We start from the raw sequence: 19,754 nt of genomic DNA, 5'->3' as shown, positions 1-19,754 counted from the left end.
GGAACAGTGACAGAAAGCGCCAGTAGTATGCTGTCAGAAGCTTTTTGATCAACCATTGCACAGGAGGCGTGCGACATGGATGGAACCTGTGTGGCTGGGCGCAGTAATACTGATGGTATTTGATGTATTGTGAAAAAGGGTTATGTGGTGACGGTGCGGATGGGGCCCCGTTTCGACCGTTCCAGTTGTGACTCGCTGCTATGTTCAAAGAGATCGGAGTAGATTGAGATGGATGGACGTCTGCCTCTGCTCTGGTACCTGTGTAGGTACAAGATGTGGGAACAGACATTCAGAAAGATGGTGTGGTAGAGAAAGAGCTTGATCCATGCTTAGGTGGAAAAGGACCAGGCCTAAAAGGGGTGTGATGCCAAGCTGGGCGCTACGCTGGTGCCCAGGCCCAGCGCCGGAGCATGCTTCCTCATCAGTGCTAATGGGCCCCCGCGATGGCTGTCCTTCACTGGGGACGTCAACTGCCAAACGAACCGCAACCCTGAACATCCTGGCGCTCCGGGGCCCTCAAGCCTGGCCCCGATCCTCTTCTAAAGCCCCCATGCGCCCCCGACTCGAGCAGGTACGGTTCTCCAGCTTTGCCGCACGGTTCACCCTGGACCTCGACCCACGACGAGGACTCAATGAGACAGGACGGCCAGAAAATCATCAGCCCACCATTCTTGCCATTTCCCCCATCACCAACCAACATCCCTCGAAAGGCGCTGCCGCTGCCGCTCCCGCATCCTCCGCCTTCGCCGCCGCCGTATCTGTCTCGAACCGTGGCCCCGACTGTCATGTCGCTCTTGGCGATCTCGGAGCCATCCTCACTATCGCCGTAGCTTCACAGCGACAGCCGGCCGCAGTGCCCTCTCGATGGCCAGAAATCGCCGCTCCAAGAAACGTTCAGGGACCTGCCCCAGATCGCGCGCTCACCACAACCAGTCGCTTGACGGAATCGGCACGGGCACTATGTCTACGCTGTCCACCGAAGGCAAGTCGAGCGACGGAGGACTTTCTAGCGACAGACTGGACAGCGAAGGCGGCACCTACACCGAGATGACCAGCGTCACGGGCTCAGAGGAGCTCAACAGCGCCGTTGGGGCCCTCGCCGCCGACAACGACGCCGATGCGGACATGAGCGACGACCACTCGACCTCTGCCCCCAACGATAGCGAACACCCAGCTCTGGTGGATGCGCATGATCCCGATGAGCCATTGCCCACCGAGCGCGACATGGAAATGTTGGTATTCCCTTCCTTACATCCCCCGCATCGCGTGCGACCGGCCCGCATATTCCACGTGGCCCAGAGACTGACAAGACGGCATCGTCGCACAGGGCGTCAACACGATCTATCACAGAGCAAGACTTGGACTATCGGTGGGAACACGGTCGACGGTACTGTGGCCCGCACTACCATATGCCCAATGACGAGTACGAACAATGCCGAATGAGCTTGATCCACCGTATCTACTTTGACATTTTCGACGGCGAACTCTCATCGGTTGCGCTTCACGATCCCGACAGGATATTAGACATTGGTACCGGCATTGGCGAATGGGCAATTGCTGTGTCAGACGCCTTCCCTGATTGCGAGGTAATTGGGACCGACATATCCGCTATACAGCCAACGTCTGTACCGGCGAATTGCTTCTTCGAAATTGACGATGCCGAGCTCGAGTGGACGAGAGAGCCGGATTCTTTTGATCTGGTTCATTTTCGAGACATGCTGGGCGCCTTTGAAGATTGGAACTTCATCTACCAGGAGGCATTCACGGTGATCAAGCCCGGCGGCTGGATAGAGCTGATGGACATCGATGACTCTAGTAGCGCTCTGAAAGCGTTCCTCTCATCTTTTCCCGAAGAATCGGATATTCACCGTCTCGCGAGGGATCTCACTCTTTCCACCGCAAAGAGCGGCCGGCCGCGAGGGTTGCAACACCTCAGCCCTTCGCTGTTACACAGGGCGGGCTTTGTAGACATTAAGATGACGGAACACGTCATCCCCATCAATATTGAGGCTGGCGGCGGCAAGCTGTGGCTCATCTCCTGCATCGATGGACTGGAAGCTTCAACACTACGATCTCTGACACAGCACATGGGATGGGAAGCGGACGAGGTCAAGGAGGCATGCTTGAACGTCGCCCGCGAAATGACACGCTTCGCAAGAGATCCGATCAAAGCGAAAGGCCTCAATGTGAAGATTCGGTCAGTCGTCGGGAGGAAGCCGACGGCAACGATACCACAGGAAGAACAGGGGCGAGGCGAGGAGCTGGAGTTCGTGCCTCAAGTCGTCACGCATGATATGAGACTGGATTAGTCAGTATCGGCTTTTCGGCGATGGAGTGGATGGATCTAGAAGGGAAGGAGGCCCTCTTCTGAGTCCCTAACTTTTGCCAGTTGTCTCCGAGGATGTGGGCGGATAGGATGATACCCAGGGACTCTGTTTGGATGAACGTCCATGCTGGCAGGGGTACTGAAGCGCTTCACCTTTGGCGTATCAGTGGCGGATGGCTTTTTGCGTGTGTTTCAGCAAACATTCAGGCGTTGTTGTTGTTGTACCTTCTTCTGTCACCGTAGGGATGCTTCTCAAGCAGGCGTTGGATTGAGATGGGAGTATGGATGGAATCACCCGCCATTGGGCAATGATCAGCCAAAGTGCTGGCCCAGAATTAGGTGAACGTGGTTGTCAGTTACGATCTACCATGTTAGAGGTGGAAATACAGCCAGGGTTCGTGATTACAACCCTGCATTCCCTGCATTCCTGTGTGACCGCTCATGCAGGTTGTTTTTGCATCCGCAGGTCATGTTGATCACGTCGAGATTGTGGCTAGGTAGATACACTCACTCTTCTATTCAGCGGTCCTCCAGTGCGGGCGCTCGCTCAGCACCGAAGGACCTCCACAGGCTAAAAGTGGAGACCTGAGCTCGACGCATCCTCAACCAACGACATCATCCCTCCAGCCACCTCAGGCGAAGCTCACCCAGAGCTCGCTGCCTTGTCAACAACGACATCCCCGCCAGTCTCGATCCTCGGCAACGACACCACACAGCTCAGTTGGCTCCTGGGACGACGGGCGAACGAAGAGATTCAATCCACCGATTTTACAACAAGCGAAACGACAGTGCATGGCAACACCAGCTCGATAAAACAGCCACCATGGCACTCACCACCTCCGATGGCCTCGGTGCCGTCCTCGACACGGATGAACTGCCCATGTTCGTCGTCGAGCGAGTGCAGCTGCAATTCTCCGTCGCCGCCGATTTTGTAGCGGCCCAGGTGGCGAACAACGTCCTCGTCCTCGCCCTGTCGAATGGGCGCATCCTGCGCATCGATCTCAACAAGCCAGAAGACATTGATGGTTTGTCTGCCATCGTGTCTCGACGTATCAGCGGGCAAGGCTAACACAGTGATAGACATTGACCTCCCGAAGAAGACCTCCGAAGTAGGCGTCATCCGCCGCATGTTCCTCGACCCCACGGCATCGCATCTTCTTATTTGCACGGCACTCGGCGAAAACTACTACCTGCACTCGCAGCACAAGAATCCCCGACCGCTGGCTAGGTTGCGAGGCGTCTCGATAGAGAGTGTCGCATGGAATCCCTCACTGCCAACCGCATCGACGCGCGAAATCATTCTGGGTGCCTCGGATGGCAACATCTACGAAGCCCTCATTGAGGCGACCTCTGAGTTCTACAAGAAGGACATACGCTTGAAGAACCTCCACCGGCTGCAAGATGGCCCTATTACCGGTCTCTGGGCGGATGCGCCGCAGGGGAAATCTGACGTCCGACGGCTCATGATCGCGCAGCAGAGTAGGCTCTTCCACCTCTCTGGCAAGATTGGCAATGGGTACGACAGCCATGGTTCCGTGTACACCAAAGTTTTTGAGTCCGAGCAGCCTACAATACATGAACTGTCGCGAGCTTCCGGGGCGGCACCATCTTCGCTTGTCGTGTCCCCGGATCTGCCCGAAACGAACCCCTACGACGACGAAGAGGCCGAAAGGGCGTATGCGTGGTTGACATCGCAGGGCGTCTTCCACGGCAAGCTCTTGACAGATGCTGATGCAGAACTGGGCAAGAAGGTATTCGCCGGCTCAAAACTTCAGGCGCGAACGGACTTGATTCACGCCGAGGCATCGAAGAGGAGAGGATCACCCGAGTTCGTGGATGCCATTGCACTTACTCAATGGCACATCCTGCACTTGGTTGGTGGCCGTGTAGTAGCCACCAATCGACTGACAGGCGCCATCGTATATGACCAGATAGTTCTCGACGCCGGACAGACCGCTCTCGGGCTGTACGTGGATCTGCAGAAGAATACGTTCTGGCTCTTTACCAGCCAGGAGATTTTTGAGGTTGTTGTCACAGACGAAGACCGCAGCATCTGGCAGATCATGCTCAAAATGCAGCAGTTTGACGGTGCGCTACAACATGCGAAGACTACAACGCAGAAAGAAACAGTAGCTACAGCATACGGTGATTACTTGGTGGGCAAGGGCCACTTCCTGGAAGCGGCTGCGGTGTACGGACGCAGCAACAAGCCCTTTGAAGAGGTCGCACTATCGCTCATCGACAATGCGCAGCCTGACGCTTTGCGAAAGTATTTGCTCGCCAAGCTTGGGTCTTTGAAGAAGGCTGCCATTATGCAAAGAGTCATGATTGCAAGCTGGCTTGTGGAGGTCTTCATGGCCAAGCTGAACTCGCTTGATGATACGATCATATCACAGGCTGAACTGACCGAAAACCTCAACCCGAAACAGTCGAAGGAACAACTTCAGGACGTTGAGAAAGAGTACAAAGAATTCGTCAATAAGTACAAGCAAGACCTTGATAAACGAACAGTATACGACGTTGTCAGCTCGCATGGCCGCGAGCGGGAGCTGCTCTACTTTGCCAACGCGGTCAACGACTACAACTACGTCCTGTCCTACTGGGTCCAGCGTGAGAGGTGGCCAGAAGTCCTCAATGTGCTGAAGAAGCAGACAGATCCAGAAGTCTTCTACCGCTACAGTACTGTGCTCATGACCCATGTTGCAACAGATCTGGTGGAAATTTTAATGCGGCACTCGGACCTGAAGCCGCGAAGCCTCATCCCCGCACTCTTGGAGTACAACCGCAACTTCAAGGGGCCACTTCCCCAAAACCAGGCAGTTCGTTATTTGCAATACATCATCAACCAGGTCAAGTCGAAAGACTCAGCTGTCCACAATACCTTAGTCTCTATTCATGCGTCTCATCCTTCCTCCGATGAGGCTGGCCTGCTCGCATACCTGGAGGCTCAGGGCGACGAACCCGACTACGACCCCGACTTTGCGCTGCGCCTGTGCATCCAACACCACCGAACACTGTCGTGCGTTCACATCTACACGAGCATGGGCCAGTACCTACAGGCAGTAGATCTGGCTCTCTCCCATGATGCCATTGAGCTGGCGTCTGTCATTGCTGACCGGCCCATGTCGAATCCGCCTCTGCGCAAGCGGCTCTGGCTCGCCGTAGCCCGCAAGGTCATCACCCAGTCAGACGGCATCAAGACAGCGATCGAATTCCTTAAGAGGTGTGACCTTCTCAAGATTGAAGATCTGATCCCCTTCTTCCCAGACTTTGTCGTTATCGACGATTTCAAAGAAGAGATCTGCGCGGCGCTCGAAGACTACAGCCGGAACATTGACGGACTCAAGAAAGAGATGGACGAGTCGTCGCAGACAGCCGCCAACATCAAGGTTGACATTGCCGCCCTCGCTCAACGATACGCCATTGTCGAGCCGGGCGAGAAGTGCTACGTTTGCGGGCTTCCGCTGTTGAGCCGTCAATTCTTCGTGTTCCCGTGCCAGCACTCGTTCCACTCGGACTGCCTCGGGCGAAAGGTGCTCGAGCAAGCCGGCGTCGGGACAAGCAAGAGAATCAAGGAGCTGCAGGTGCATATCAGTAAGGGACTCGTCAGTGGCGTGAAGAGGGAGGCCATGATTATGGAGCTGGACTCGCTCGTTGCTTCGGCTTGGTACGTTTACACGACAACCCCTTCCATTAAGGTTTGCCTGACTCATCCTGTGTGCAGTATTCTATGCAGCGACTTTGCCATCAAGAGGATCGATGAACCATTTGTCACAACGAGGGACAACCTTGTCGAGTGGGTTGTGTGAGTATAAAGTCCGGGCATGGTTTGTGCTGTACATATTGCGGGACCGCTGCACGAGCGTGGGTGTCGGGGAGTACCCTGTGGGTGGAATACAATTCAGCTTTGCGATTTAACGGTGGCTTTTGAACGGTGACGTGAGTGATGGACGTGGCATTTATAATGGCGACGATATGGAGAGCTGTTCACGAACTTCAGGTTGGTATTTTTTGTTTCTCTTCATCAATATCGTACGACTGAACCCGCAACGTCATTCGCGCAGTCAAAGTGATCTGAGTGCTGTCACTACTGATTCTCCGGCCTGAGAGAGTGCGAACGCTAATCTTGTCCGCATCCATATCAAAGGCCGCATTCCGAGCATATGTCACTAAGAGGAGGGCTCTCAGATCTCGCACACCGTCACATCAACTTTCGACCTAGTGAGCATCAAAATGGCAACGATGACCCCGTACAACCCCAGCACCTCGGCAAAGATGAGAATCAGTACCATCCCAGAGTAGAGCCTGGGCTGCTGGGTGCTCGCTCTCACTGTCAAGCACATGCTTACATTAGCCGAAGCACTACTCCTGCGGGTGAAGGGGAGGGCGGGGTGGCCAGGATGAGAGGGAGGTGGAAGGGGGGAGGGGGAGGGGACGAAAACGCACCGCCCGCATCGCCGACGATGCCAATGCTGAAACCAGCCGCCATGCCGCTCAGCCCGACGGCGAGCCCGGCACCGAGCTGCAGGAAGGCCGCGAAGAGGGTCGTCTTCTCCCTGAGGTCGCCGGCAATGAGGACGGAGGCGACGAGGCCGTAGATGGCCAGGATCTGGGCCATGACGGCGCACAGCGTGTTCTGCATGAGGCGGTCGGGGCGCAGGACGCCGGAGGCGAAGATGGCGGGGGCCGACTTGGCGGTGCCGTAGGAGGCGCCGATGACGGTCAGCGTGATGGCTGAGCAGCAGCCCAGGGCGCCGAAGACGGGCTGTCATTTTTTGGGGGGGAATCGTCAGAGTGACTGCCACTAGGGATCGTGGATGGGAAGTTCGACAGAGATGGGGGTGGTGGGCTTACGGCATATGCTGGGCTGCCGGCATTTTCGGGGAAGAGGTTAGCTGGGCACGTCTTGATGTGTAGGGTGTCCTTTGACGAACCAGCGGCACATGCTTGCAACGAGATCCATGGCGGGCGAAGAGGAGAGTACGGTTTGCATGAGAATGGCCAGGTCAGGGAAGGGGCACTACGAGGCACGGCGTCCTTCAGAATCTCGGTTCATCGTCGCGAGTTATACGGAGTCCATTCCAGGCAGACATTTAGCAAATATTGTGACGGGAGGCACAGCCGTCGGGCTGATTATCTTGGTCTTCAGCCTCACGGCTTACTTTGAGCTGATGCAGGTACGCCGACCACCCAAGCCGAATGGTGCAACGGCAGAGGCATGTCGCTTCATCGCAGATCGAGAGTGCCATGCCAAGATTCGTGGCTTGCCGGCTCCCTCTCCATTTTGCTGGAAGATCATATCGACGGCCAGGCATCCAGATAAAGCAAAGGATGATTGGTGATGGTGGTCTAGGTTTGCCTGGTGTTTCGAAATGTCGTCTGACTAGCCGACGAATGGCATGACGGGCCTGGGCATTACATAAGCCCACTGAACGCACAGGGCGTTCCTGCCTCTGGTCCCTCTCCTTGTGGAACCTGCCCCATGTTTCCAGGACATCACGGCGATCATGGCCAGCACGCGCCACTCCTCAGATCCATCAGTCACCATCGCTACCATGATCATGATCCGCGGCCACGCCATCGGCCTGTCCTTTCACCGTCGTCCGAAGTCTGAAATCGGTCTGATGGAATCCCAAAGCGAAACATAACAGCCCCACCATGCTTGGACTGGGAACACTTGCGAACGAACCGGGTCTCACAGGTTGCTGCTGTATGACGCTTCAAACACGCTGCATGTTCGCCGGTCTTCATCGACATTGCGCCTTCGCCGAAGGAAAGCAGACAAAGCCACCCCACGGCATGTTAGCTTGTGTGCGACAAGCACTCTATTCGCCTTGGCCCAAGGAAACAGTACGGGGATCTGCGTTCGGGGGCGCGGAGCACCATGTTCATGGAATACCCACGACGCCCCGTCTCGCTGACGACTCCCCAGCCCTATGATCTGCTCTGCCGATTGCGTCCATGGCAATTTCGAATTGGGCTGCCTTGCCTGAATGGTTTAGGTGGCATGGCTGCGGCGGTTCCAGACCTGTCTGATGATCCACGCGAGTTGTAACAGAAGTCGCTCGGCTCCCTGACGCCCAGACGTCCTTCGTGTTTCAACCTCGCGCCAACGCCCTCTCTTTGGTCCCCTGACCCGACTCGAGCGCGCAGTGACACACCGCCGCCCTCACACTTGTCGCTGGTGACGAGCTCTTCACGGCTTTCCAAACAAGCGACTCCTCTGGGCCCCCGCAAGCATGATGACCTTGTAGCATTCACTTCTCTACTTTCCCCTCTGTGAGGCCGTCGGGGGGGGGAATCGCTTTCGGGATCCTCAGCCAAAAACACCTGGCCGTGTCACCCAACGTACCGTGCTCCCCGCCGTCTTGTTCCTTGACCCATTGTTCTATTCCAAGACGATCTGCCAGTCTCTCGGGTTTCTCGTCTCTTCATGCCCTTGACCCTGCTTGCGAAGCCATTCTTCTTTTGCTACCCTCGCATATCATCATCGGTACTCTCCGACACCAAACACTCATCATCCCTCTTCTTTTGTTCTTGACTCTGCTCACCCGTATTTCTCCTTTCGTCTATCTGTATACTCACTTTGTCTGTCCCGCCTATCTGCGCGCAGGACCGTCGCTAATACTGAGGGCTCCTCCATCTCAACAACCATACGACTCCAAGCGGACTTAATTTCTTGTCAATCTACAGCTCAAAACCCTTGCACGAGCATCGCCTTCTATTCTTCTTCCCGGCCCGGCGTCGACTTGCCTCTTGGGAGGCCCTTTCCAGTCCTTCATTCGACGAATAGAACATTGATTGCCTTTTATCCGTCAGTCAGCCCGATGGTATCGCAACACGCTTCTTGTGTTTCCTGAGTTCTGCCCCGCCCCCGGCACCGGTCTGCCAACAAAGTCGCCGGCTGTCCTTCACCTTAATTCTCTGCCATCATGAGGACAATACCAATATGGGTTCTCTCCTCCATACTACTGTCTTCGACTGGCGAGGCGGTCGCATTACGGAAGAGAGACGGCAGCCCCGCGCGGGTCATCGGTTTCGACTTGGAAAGCAAGATCATCCAGGCTCCAAACGACAAGAATGGCATGCGGCGGAGAAATACTGTTACAGCTTCATTAGACAACCTGGTACGTACGGCGTCATCGGCCAGCTAGGAACATACCACTGACCGGCACCCTCTCAGCAAACCCTGTACTTTGTCAACGCCACTCTCGGCAACCCTCCCCAGCCGTTCCGCCTGCATCTGGATACAGGCAGCAGTGACCTCTGGGTCAACACCGCCAGCTCACAGCTCTGTCAGGAGGTCCCTAATCCTTGTGCCCTATCGGGCATGTACGCTGCCAACCAGTCATCGTCATACAACTATCTCGGCAGCTATTTCAACATCTCCTACGTCGACGGGTCCGGCGCCACGGGTGACTACGTGACTGACGATTTCAACATTGGCGGCACCGTGCTCACTGATTTCCAGTTTGGTATCGGCTATGAGAGCTCAGCTGCGCAGGGCATCCTGGGTGTCGGCTATCCCATGAATGAGGTCCAGGTCGGCCGAGCAGGGATGGATCCGTATGACAACATTGCGGCCAAGATGAAAGCGCAAGGTCTTATTCAGTCCAACGCCTTCAGTCTGTACCTCAACAGCCTCAGCGCTTCAACCGGCAGCATCCTGTTCGGCGGTGTGGATACGGAGCACTTTGTTGGCGAGCTTCAGACACTCCCCATTCAGATGCATGCCGACATCCACTCCGAGTTCCTTGTGACGCTGACCGATGTGACTCTTGGTTCTACCACCATGGGCTCCGACCTGGCCATTGCCGTCCTCCTCGACTCGGGATCGTCCCTCTCGTACCTGCCGGACGCCATGGTCAAGGAGATTTACTCGATGGTCGGTGCCGTCTACCAAGAAGAGCAAGCGGTCGCTTTCGTGCCCTGCGCGCTCCGCCAGTCCCCGGCCAACATGACCTTCACCTTCTCCAAGCCGAAAATTACCGTGCCCATCAGCGAGCTTGTTCTCGACCTCTTCAAGATTACGGGCCGTCAGCCTACGTTCTCGAACGGCGCGCCCGCCTGCCTCTTCGGGCTCGCCCCAGCAGGTGCGGGCACTCATGTCCTGGGCGACACTTTTATGCGCTCCGCCTACATTGTGTATGACATGGAAAACAACGAAATCTCGCTGGCGCAGACGCGTTTCAACGCGACGAGATCCAACATTTTGGAGATTGGCACGGGCCGCAGCTCGGTGCCGTCGGCCATCACGGTTGCAGAGCCGGTGGCTGCCACGCATGGACTCCGCGGTGGAGGCGCGGCGGCCGCGCAGAGCGCGGCGTATGCATTGACACCACTGGCTGGGCCATTTCTGGCTGGCGTCATCAGTGGGATCGTTGGGTTCGTGTCATTTTTTATGTGAAGCATTGGGAGCGAAGACGGTGACTTTTATACATTTGCATCGCGACGGCGTCTTATTTTTCTCGTCACTTCAAGAAAGAAGCCTAGGTGGTTCCGTTGGGGAAGTATCGTTCTGCATATATGTATGTACAAGACGATACGAATCATAAATGAAGCGTTGGATTTTGAGATGGATCCTCTTCACAACCTGTTCCGTGATAGTCTTGAATTTTTGCCAAGGGAAGACGGTAGTTGGTCTGGCCTTTGTCCCAACCTGACCTACGTCCCACTGATAACGAGGTTGCAACCAGGGGGCGCGGGCTGTGTGCTATACGGCTTAGCAAGGTAGCTCCCATTGGCCGTTCATGCGATCCTGATGCAAGGTAGCGACGGCCGCAAGAACACCTCGTTATCTGGCCTCATGTATTTAGCCGAAATGCCGACCAAAGAGATGTGAACCAATTGACGCGCTAGCAGAGCCAAGTCTCTTCCGCCCAATTGCCCACTGTAACACGGTCGGGGGTACTTTGCCGCGTTAGCAGCAACATCGCATCACGGAAACGGCAGTCCAATCCTGCAAGCGCGAACATGAGGCTTCCCAGCTTCATCGACCCAACCTCGAAATAAGAAATTGGAGCTCCGCCCGCCATCGGCAACGACCACATCCCAACACGTCGCGTGCAGTCGCCACACGATACATATCACCGAACCTCCTTCCGATCGATCCCCGACGGGCCCTGCCGCATCGCCGCGGCGACTCGGCGCACAGCCATGGCCGCGCAACCATCAACATCCACGTCGGCGTCGACACCCACACCCTCGGCCACACCTGTCGGCGCGACAGCCTCTTCCTCATCAGCAGCCGCCTCAGCCAACGGCAACGATGACGCGTCTCAAGCTGATGCCCAGGCCAAGCCCGCGCCTGCCGTTCTCGTGCGCGACAAGGAATCCTTCCAGAAACTCATGGTCGAACGCTATGTGACGCGCGACTGGGAAAACCAGGCCGCCCAGGGCATCGCCATGCGGTACAACGCCGACAGCTTCCAGCGCTACAACGACAAAATCGCTGAGTACAAGATTATACGCGAGTCCCACCGCCAGTATTTTCCGCCCGCCCGGCTCTATGGCGAGGGCTACGCCGGTTGGGGCAACGGCCACACAGAGATCGACCCACGGGTCAAGACGGCGTTCCCAACCCAAATTCTCTACCCAGCTTTCAAGCCGCGACTTGGAAAGAGGCGATCGCCGCCGTTGACGTGGAAGAAAAAGGACATCAAGAAGCAGGCGGAGCAGCACGAAGAGCTGGTGCCTGTGCGCATCGACGTCGATACGGACAAGCTGAAGCTGCGCGATACTTTCACGTGGAACCTCCACGACCGGATCGTGCACCTGGACACATTTGCGCAGACGCTCATCGAAGATATAGGTTTGGAGATGGGCCCGGCGAATAAGCACGTCCACGACGCCATTGTGCACCAGATGCACGACCAGCTGATGGACTTTTACCCCTTTGCCTTTTCCGAAGAGGATGCCCTCGATCCCGAGCTCCCCTACTCAGCGTACAAGAACGACGAGATGAGGATACTGATCAAGCTGAACATCACGATCGGTCAGCATACCTTGGTCGACCAGTTCGAGTGGGAGATCAACAACCCTCTGAACTCGCCTGAAGAGTTTGCCGCCACGATGGCTCGCGATCTGTCCCTCTCCGGCGAATTCACGACCGCCATCGCGCACTGCATTCGAGAGCAAACCCAGCTCTTCACGCGCAGCCTTTACGGCGTCGGCCATCCCTTTGATGGGCGCCCTGTGGAAGATCCCGACCTCATCAACGCTTTCCTGCCATCGCCACTACCCGCCGTCTTCCGACCACAGCAACAAGCAAAGGAGTACGCGCCATACCTCTATGAGCTGAACGACATTGATATAGAACGCAACGAGCTTGTCTTCTCCAGAGAGCAGAGGCGACAGAAGAGGTCCATCAACAGGCGAGGCGGACCTCAGCTCCCCGATCTCAAGGACCGTCAACGAACAATCCGCACGCTCATCGTCTCGTCTGTGTTACCCGGCGCTGCTGCTAGCCTCGACGAGACAACGCTGTACAAGAGGGTCGCAGGAGCCCCCGGCACACGCAAGAGGCCAGGCGCCCGCGATGGCGATCTCTCCGAATCCGACTCGAGCGACGACTCAGGACCCGACTCGCCCGCCATCTCACAGCTTGGCGGCGGCACGGCGAGGACGAGGGGCCTACGCGGGGCCGCAACAGCCGCCCAGCAACGCATGGCGAACCTGGGGCGCTCCGAGACCCCTGAGGCGAGCGTCATCCACCATCACGAGACGCGCAGGAATGCCGGCCGCTACGGCCGTGATCTGCGCGACGACACGGAGGAGCCAACGACCATGATCATCACGCTCAAAATCAACAAGGATAAGCTCAGGAGATTCCTGCAGAACCCGAAAGCACGAATCACCCCAAGCGGGTCGCAAACGCCAGGAACGCCGAGCATCAACAGGGCACCGAGCTCCATGCCGCCACCTTCGACCCCGGCTTCCAACAACCAGATGTTGCCCAAGGCTGGCACGCCGGCTGCTCCGCAAGCGCTGCTCGGCGGCGTGTCTGCACCGAACCCGGTCGAGGGGCAACCCCCTCCGCCACCGGTAAGAGACCTGGCGCGGCCCTGAAAGATGTACCCTCCAATGCTGACTGTCGCTATAGCCGCCCCCGCCCGAATGGCTCTCCCGAGGCCTCCAGGAACTCCGCGAGACGTATCCCCACGACCAGTTCGAAGGCATCATGCGCCACTCCTGCATCAACCCTGAGACCGAATTGCCCGTGGTCATCCCCGCTGGCCAGCCGACACCTCCCGGGCACCGCTGGATGTTCCTCCCGCGTATCCGCTGCACGGACTGTCCTGGCAAGTCGTACACGCCGGGGCCGGACATGACGACGGGCAACTTTGAGCGGCACCTGGGGGCTGGGCAACCATCGCAAGAACGTGGATAAACGGTGCGGGTTCGATACGCGACCGAAACTCAAGGTCGAGGCGCCGGGGGTCTAGGTGAACCACCTGTCGCAAGAGACGTTGGATTTCCTGGCGACTTTTTCTCCTGGCCCGGAGATGGGCTACGACGACAGCACAGGAATGCTGTGAATGCCTCCCCGTATCTCGTCTACGGTTAGACAGGCCAGGACGGGAGAATGGGGGGCGTGCAGATGCATTCTCTTGGATTTTACACCCCTACGCTTACTGGAATGATGGAGAGATGCGGTCTGCGCAGTCCTTCAACCAGACAAGCCAACGCTGGGAATTATACTGGATTCAGGTTCAGTTCGTTCAACGCCTGTCCGCCTCGAACAGCATCTGGACACAGCTGGAGGAGCCAACCGATCCGTTCGAGCCCAAGCGACCTGACAGCTGATGCATCATGCTGTCCTCTTCCACGCTTATCGACAATCTCCGTATGCCAGTACAGGCTCGCGCCACCGGCCAAGGTACTCTGTTTCTCTCCCAACCGAAAAAACACATCAGGCCACTCTGTATAGTACGACCCTGGGAAGTAGAAGGCACAGTGTACCCTTCCATTCTTAATCCCTGTAGACAAAGCTGTTTGCGAGCAGCGGGCTGGGCGGGTTCCTCATCATTTTGCACCCTTGTTTGTTGTACTCTCTCGCCCCATTTTTGCTCCCTCATCATTGAATGTCGTTGTGTCGGTTTTTTCTTTTCATCATTTTTTTCTCCCTTTGGCTTTCATTATGGCAGGCGCTTGGTATGGGTTGGGAGAAAGATGGAAGACGGCTGCGCGGTTGATGGGAGCTATCAGGAACTCGGAGCTGACAGATCTGGCGGTGGAAGGCCAGGAGGAGAAGGAGGGTGAAGAACAGGGTTGCAAAGACAAGTGACGTTCTGTGGGTGGGGGAGGGGGGTTTTGCTGCTAGGGGTAGAGAAGGGAAATACCACAGGGCTGAGGCCTGTTACTGTCAGTTGTTGCTGTGTTTTCCTGGGCCCCTTGTTGTCGTGATGGTGTGGATCTGTCATTCAGGGGCTGATGGCGAGGCTCGCGAGCAACGATGCTGCCTCTGGGATTGCCGCTTCCATGCAGTTGCTGGTCGACGGCGATTGAGAGAGGAAGCACGCCTGCACCAACACCCATGAGCTTGGCTGCGAGGGCGGACTTGTCTGTATGGTTCCTGTTATTGACATGAAGCTTGAGAGAGTGCAAGAGGCAGTGGTTTGTTTCATAGGCTTGTATGGGGACATGGAGATGGAACCTGCATGTTCACCCCTTGGGCTCAGCCACCTTTGCATACTGACATGTTTCGTTTGTCGGCTTGCAGGCAACAGTATATCAAGGCATTCCACCAACATGGATATAGAACTGATGACGTGGCTGTTCCGTCAGCTCTTTCGAACGGTATCTTGGTTCCTGATGCTTCTTCCACGACGATCTTCCTACTTCGACCCCTATCCTAGTGTGTGAGGCTCATGGCCGACAGCTGTGGCAGTGTAGGGGACTCCGAAGGCGAACCTTAGACATGTGTGATCTGTCCAAGAGCGACTTGGCGCCTCTTTTCCCGTCTTCCAGAAATAGAAAGGCAAGTGTCCGACAGACATCACTTCCCTATGATTTTCGGTACGAACGTTCCACGCTGTAGCTTACGTAACGACACATGAGGTGATTGATGCCAACCTACTCATGCTCGGCTTTCGTTGACCGCAAGTGAAGCTGGTGTGAACAAAGACAGCAAGGGATTCCCGCCTCCCGACGTGGTTTCAAAATTTCCTGCCTCATCTCTTTAAATTGTCAGGCGACGCGAACGACCCGCGTATCTTGCCCTTTCCTACAGCACATGTGCCTCCATTGTGATTCTTGGATATCTCTCTCTCTTCGCTCTACCACGGTCAGCTCGCCATCATGCCGCAACCCCGGGAACCAGACGCCAACGCGATCTCTGCCACACAGCACAAACTATACTTTGCCTACGGCTCGAATCTGAGCACGACACAGATGAAGAGCCGCTGCCCCGCCTCGACGCCCGTCGGCCTCGCCTTCCTCCCCGCTCCATGGGAGTGGCTCATCAACGAGCGCGGCTACGCCAACGTTGTCTATCGCCGGTCAGACAACAAGGATACCACTGGCACGAGCAGGAGCACGGCCACGGGAACCGGCGTCTACGGCGTGCTCTACCGCCTGCCGCCTGCTGACGAAGAGCTGCTGGATGGGTACGAGGGCGTGCCGATCGCGTATGAAAAGGTGACGCTGCCCGTCGTCGTCTTCGCGCCTGGGGAGCAGCAGGGGCCCGGCGGAGGGCACGAAGCGGAGGCGCTGGTGTACGTGAATTTTCACCGTGTTGGCAAGGGGGAGTCCTTGGATGAGTATGTTGGCAGGATGAATCGCGGGATCAGCGAGGCGACGGAGGCGTTTGGGTTGCCGGGTTGGTACGTTGACAAGGTCATGAGGCCGTTCATTCCCCTTGATGAACCGACAGCCGTTTCATGATGGAACGGGCTCTGATCTATTGTTACTGATGGAAGAAAGACGCCCGCGGTGGTGTGTGATGTCGTTGCTGCCTGCCGTTTGTCTGATGATGGATTAGCTGGCCCTTGAAATAATGACCGATGAAAATGAACTCCGTCTGGAGCAATGACGGTCTAGTCTATAGCAATCACCTCGTGACGCAGCAGGACGCAACGAGGAAGAGGACCATGTTAGTTGGAGGAGATGCTCCAAGCCTTCCCCCACGCAGAAAGCGGAACCATCAAGAACAACACGGAAAGGGTTTCTATGGAAGGCTCACTGCCAATGATGCACTGAACGGCCCAAGATCTCTCGGCGAAAGGCCAATGGAAGCTTGTAAAGACGACGATGGCTCTCGGCAATCATTTGGATGCCCGATGCCCTGACGTGATACCTAGCTCCAGCTACCTCTCAGCCCAGAGGGAAGCTCACCCTCCCAAGTCACGAGAGCTCGGCAGCAAGTATCACTCACGCTTCAACAGGGCGGGAGACTACATCCCCAGAGGCAAAGTGACACGAGCGAAGAGGGGCAGGCCGAGCGGCTTGGGCGCTTCCCAGGCCAGGCAGGCTCTGTGCCCCGCACCGAAAAACCCATCGATGCCACTCGCGCTCACACTTGGCCCCAGAACAGGCGAAAATACAGCAAACACCCTAAATACTACCCCTCCTTCTGTACCTCGTGCGACACACTCCCTCCTCCCCCCACTCACCACAACTTTCCTCGACCGAGCCTTCGATCGAGTCTTCCCGGCTACAGCATCCCCCCCTCCCTTTCCCATCAAGTAGTGTTTTGCCATCGAGAAATCAGTCACCATGGCGGAAAAGCAGGAGGCCGTTGGTGAGTAGCTCTCTCTTGTCCCTAGTGCCCATGACCGATGCTCCTCGGGTGGGTGCGTCACGTCACCTCGAGCTGCACCTGGTCGCCGTACCCCGCCATCCAACAACAGCTCTCGAGACGGCACCACGCGACGCTGACCCCTCTGGCCCCGCGCGACGTGCCGAATGCCTTTGATATCGCGCTGACACAGCTTGCAGACTACACGCTCAACAACCCTGACACCCTCACCAAGTACAAGACGGCTGCCCAGATCTCCGAGAAGGTTCTCGCCGAGGTCACCAAGCTGATCGTGCCCGGCGCCAAGATCGTTGAGATCTGCCAGAAGGGTGATGCCCTCATTGAGGAGGAGCTCGCCAAGGTCTACCGTGGCAAGAAGGTCACCAAGGGTAGGCCTGCCGTCCCCTGCCGTCCCGTCCAGAGAGAGCGCCGTGCTAACCTTCTGTCTCAGGTTTCTCCCACCCCACGACCGTCTCGCCCTCTTCCTTCGTCACCCCTTACACGCCCCTGACCACCGACGAGTCTGAGGCTGCCGTCGAGATCAAGGCCGATGAGCCCATCAAGATCCAGCTCGGTGCCCAGATCGATGGCTTCGGCTCCATCGTTTGCGACACCGTCATCGCCGGCGCCGAGGGTGAGGTCACTGGCCGCAACGCCGACCTGGTCCTTGCCACGTACTACGCCAACGAGCTTCTCCTCCGCCTCATGATCCCCCCTGGCACCCTCGGCTCCGACGACGAGAAGGCCAAGGCCGCCTCGACCAAGGCGCCTACCCAGACCAAGATCACCAGCCTGCTCGAGAAGGTCGTCAAGAGCTACGACTGCAGCCTGGTCGAGTCCACGACCTCGTGGCTGTTCGACCGCAACGAGATCGAGGGCACCAAGAAGATCGTCCTCGCGCCCGGCGAGGGCTCCAAGGGCGAGGGCGTCCCCGAGCTCGGCGAGGTCTGGGGTGTTTGAGACGGGTGTCTCTCTGGGCTCCGGCAAGGTCAAGCAGTACGAGAACCGCACCACTCTGCACCGCCGCACCCTCCAGACCTACGGCCTCAAGCGCCCCACGTCGCGCAAGATCCTCTCCGAGGTTGTCAAGAAGTTCGGCGTCTTTCCCCTTCACTTGCGCCAGCTTGAGGACGAGCGTGATGCCAAAACTGGTGTCGTCGAGTGCGTCCGCAGCAACGTCTTCCGCCAGTACGAGGTCGTTGGTGACAAGGACAACTCGCCTGTTGGCCGTCTCCTGACCACCATTGGTATGTGAAGTCACCTGGTTTCGGTTCTCCAGGAGGCCGTTATAAAAAGAAAAAAACAATCATGGATTCATGTACTGACGATTTACAGCCATCACCAAGAACGGCATCACCAAGCTTGGTGCCGCGCCTGCGCTTGACCTGAGCAAGTACAAGACGGATAAGAAGATTGAGGATGAGGAGATTCTCAAGATCCTCGAGCAGCCCATCGCCAGAAATACCGGCAAGAAGAAGAACAACAAGAAGAAGAAGAAGCCCGCCAAGAAGGCCGCCGCCGCTGCCGCCGAGGAGAGCTCGGAGGAGGAGAGCGACGACGAGTAAGCTGGTGGCGGACGTTGTGGAGCAGCGATGGATGAATGCCTCGTCGAAGGGCCTGCGAAGCCGATGGGGCTTGCGCAGGACCCACAAACTTGTTTTCGCGAAGAGGTAGACCTGCTGCCCCTGCTTGGGCTGCCCTGGCCTGGCTCACGATGTGGGACGACACGGGTTGGTACGAAAAATGCTGGATCGTGTTGATGGCCCGCGTGGGCGCACTTCGGGATACATACCGATGCACGCGCAGTGTAGGGCTGCTGCATCATCCTGTATGCCTTGTTAGCTAGCTAGGTCTGCGGTTGGCAGCAGGAGGGCATCCGAAGTTCCCGATGCAGCCTCGTCAAGGACACCATGAAAGAAACAAGAAGAAGGTTCATCGGTCGCAGAACGTCGTGGTCTTCAGCCAGCACAGCCCGGTGAGAAGTGTATTGCGTCGGCATTAGTCAGTGAGAGGACTACATCTGCATATGCGTGAAGGGCCAATCGACCCGACCCGGCCTGACAAGTCACGGGCGCGGCATATTCTGCTGGTGTTTCTGCATCTCCGTCCGGCTCATTTCGTGGAGGGTCACGTCTGGCAAAATGGAGGAGGTTGGGGTCCGTGGCCGGGTAAGGTACGGTACGGGTTGGTATGCAGTGCTCTGGGTCCACGTACTCAGCAATACCGAACACCGATTCAGGGGCTACGAGATCGTGATGACCTGCAAGCCTAATCAGAGTTCATGGGGATGCAGGAGGAGCAGAAGGGCAACGAGAGAGGGGGGGGGCTCAACGCCTAAAGAGCCCGGACCGCCGTTGCAGCCCTCCACCCTTCCCGTGGAGCGCTGCGCCGGAGCAGCAGTCTCGGGTTGCTATAGCAGTGCGAATGTGGGACTGTCGTGGGCGGCCGGGTGATGGGATTCATGACCCCCTGGATCAGGTGTGCTGAGCATCAGCGATCTGGAAGGTCAGTCAGCCTGAGAATGGGAACCCAGGAAAGAAAAGAAGCTTGTCAGATAGAGTATGCCAAAGAGTCGGTCTGTACCTCAAGCCTAGGGGCAAAGATTTCCGGTTGCCGATGGGATGATGCAATCAAGCGAGGGGGGAGGCCATCAATGGGGCGAGGCAGCGGTTCGGGGATAGAGTGGCTTTT

The 19,754-nt window shown here is 57.0% G+C and overlaps 7 protein-coding genes across 7 annotated transcripts; 6 read left to right on the top strand and 1 right to left on the bottom strand.

Moving 5' to 3' along the window:
• Positions 1-864: 864 nt before the first annotated feature.
• VDBG_06785 (conserved hypothetical protein) lies at positions 865-2,309 on the top strand (the record flags this gene model as incomplete). The annotated part of the gene is made up of 2 exons (XM_003003177.1): positions 865-1,232; positions 1,328-2,309. The coding sequence occupies 2 exons, from the start codon at positions 865-867 to the stop codon at positions 2,307-2,309; spliced, it is 1,350 nt and encodes a 449-aa protein (XP_003003223.1).
• Positions 2,310-3,149: 840 nt separating this feature from the next.
• On the top strand, positions 3,150-6,135 carry VDBG_06784 (vacuolar membrane protein pep3; the record flags this gene model as incomplete). Its single annotated transcript, XM_003003176.1, has 3 exons — positions 3,150-3,351; positions 3,407-5,993; positions 6,051-6,135. 3 exons carry the CDS (start codon positions 3,150-3,152, stop codon positions 6,133-6,135), a joined length of 2,874 nt encoding a protein of 957 aa, XP_003003222.1.
• A 375-nt stretch (positions 6,136-6,510) lies between these two features.
• Positions 6,511-7,289, bottom strand: VDBG_06783 (vacuolar ATP synthase subunit c; the record flags this gene model as incomplete). Its single annotated transcript, XM_003003175.1, has 3 exons — positions 6,511-6,656; positions 6,773-7,091; positions 7,230-7,289. 3 exons carry the CDS (start codon positions 7,287-7,289, stop codon positions 6,511-6,513), a joined length of 525 nt encoding a protein of 174 aa, XP_003003221.1.
• A 1,969-nt stretch (positions 7,290-9,258) lies between these two features.
• On the top strand, positions 9,259-10,733 carry VDBG_06782 (candidapepsin-3; the record flags this gene model as incomplete). Its single annotated transcript, XM_003003174.1, has 2 exons — positions 9,259-9,453; positions 9,510-10,733. 2 exons carry the CDS (start codon positions 9,259-9,261, stop codon positions 10,731-10,733), a joined length of 1,419 nt encoding a protein of 472 aa, XP_003003220.1.
• A 749-nt stretch (positions 10,734-11,482) lies between these two features.
• Positions 11,483-13,715, top strand: VDBG_06781 (transcription regulatory protein SNF5; the record flags this gene model as incomplete). The annotated part of the gene is made up of 2 exons (XM_003003173.1): positions 11,483-13,369; positions 13,428-13,715. The coding sequence occupies 2 exons, from the start codon at positions 11,483-11,485 to the stop codon at positions 13,713-13,715; spliced, it is 2,175 nt and encodes a 724-aa protein (XP_003003219.1).
• A 2,003-nt stretch (positions 13,716-15,718) lies between these two features.
• Positions 15,719-16,210, top strand: VDBG_06780 (conserved hypothetical protein; the record flags this gene model as incomplete). Its single annotated transcript, XM_003003172.1, has 1 exon — positions 15,719-16,210. One exon carries the CDS (start codon positions 15,719-15,721, stop codon positions 16,208-16,210), a length of 492 nt encoding a protein of 163 aa, XP_003003218.1.
• An 886-nt stretch (positions 16,211-17,096) lies between these two features.
• On the top strand, positions 17,097-18,628 carry VDBG_06779 (curved DNA-binding protein; the record flags this gene model as incomplete). The annotated part of the gene is made up of 5 exons (XM_003003171.1): positions 17,097-17,118; positions 17,264-17,452; positions 17,515-17,954; positions 18,025-18,310; positions 18,399-18,628. The coding sequence occupies 5 exons, from the start codon at positions 17,097-17,099 to the stop codon at positions 18,626-18,628; spliced, it is 1,167 nt and encodes a 388-aa protein (XP_003003217.1).
• Between the last annotated feature and the right edge of the window lie 1,126 nt (positions 18,629-19,754).

Source organism: Verticillium alfalfae, genomic scaffold (assembly GCF_000150825.1).
Source record: "Verticillium alfalfae VaMs.102 supercont1.8 genomic scaffold, whole genome shotgun sequence".
Classification (NCBI taxonomy): domain Eukaryota; kingdom Fungi; phylum Ascomycota; class Sordariomycetes; order Glomerellales; family Plectosphaerellaceae; genus Verticillium; species Verticillium alfalfae.
Note: the sequence above shows the minus strand (reverse complement) of the source record. Positions and strands in the feature narration are given on the sequence as shown.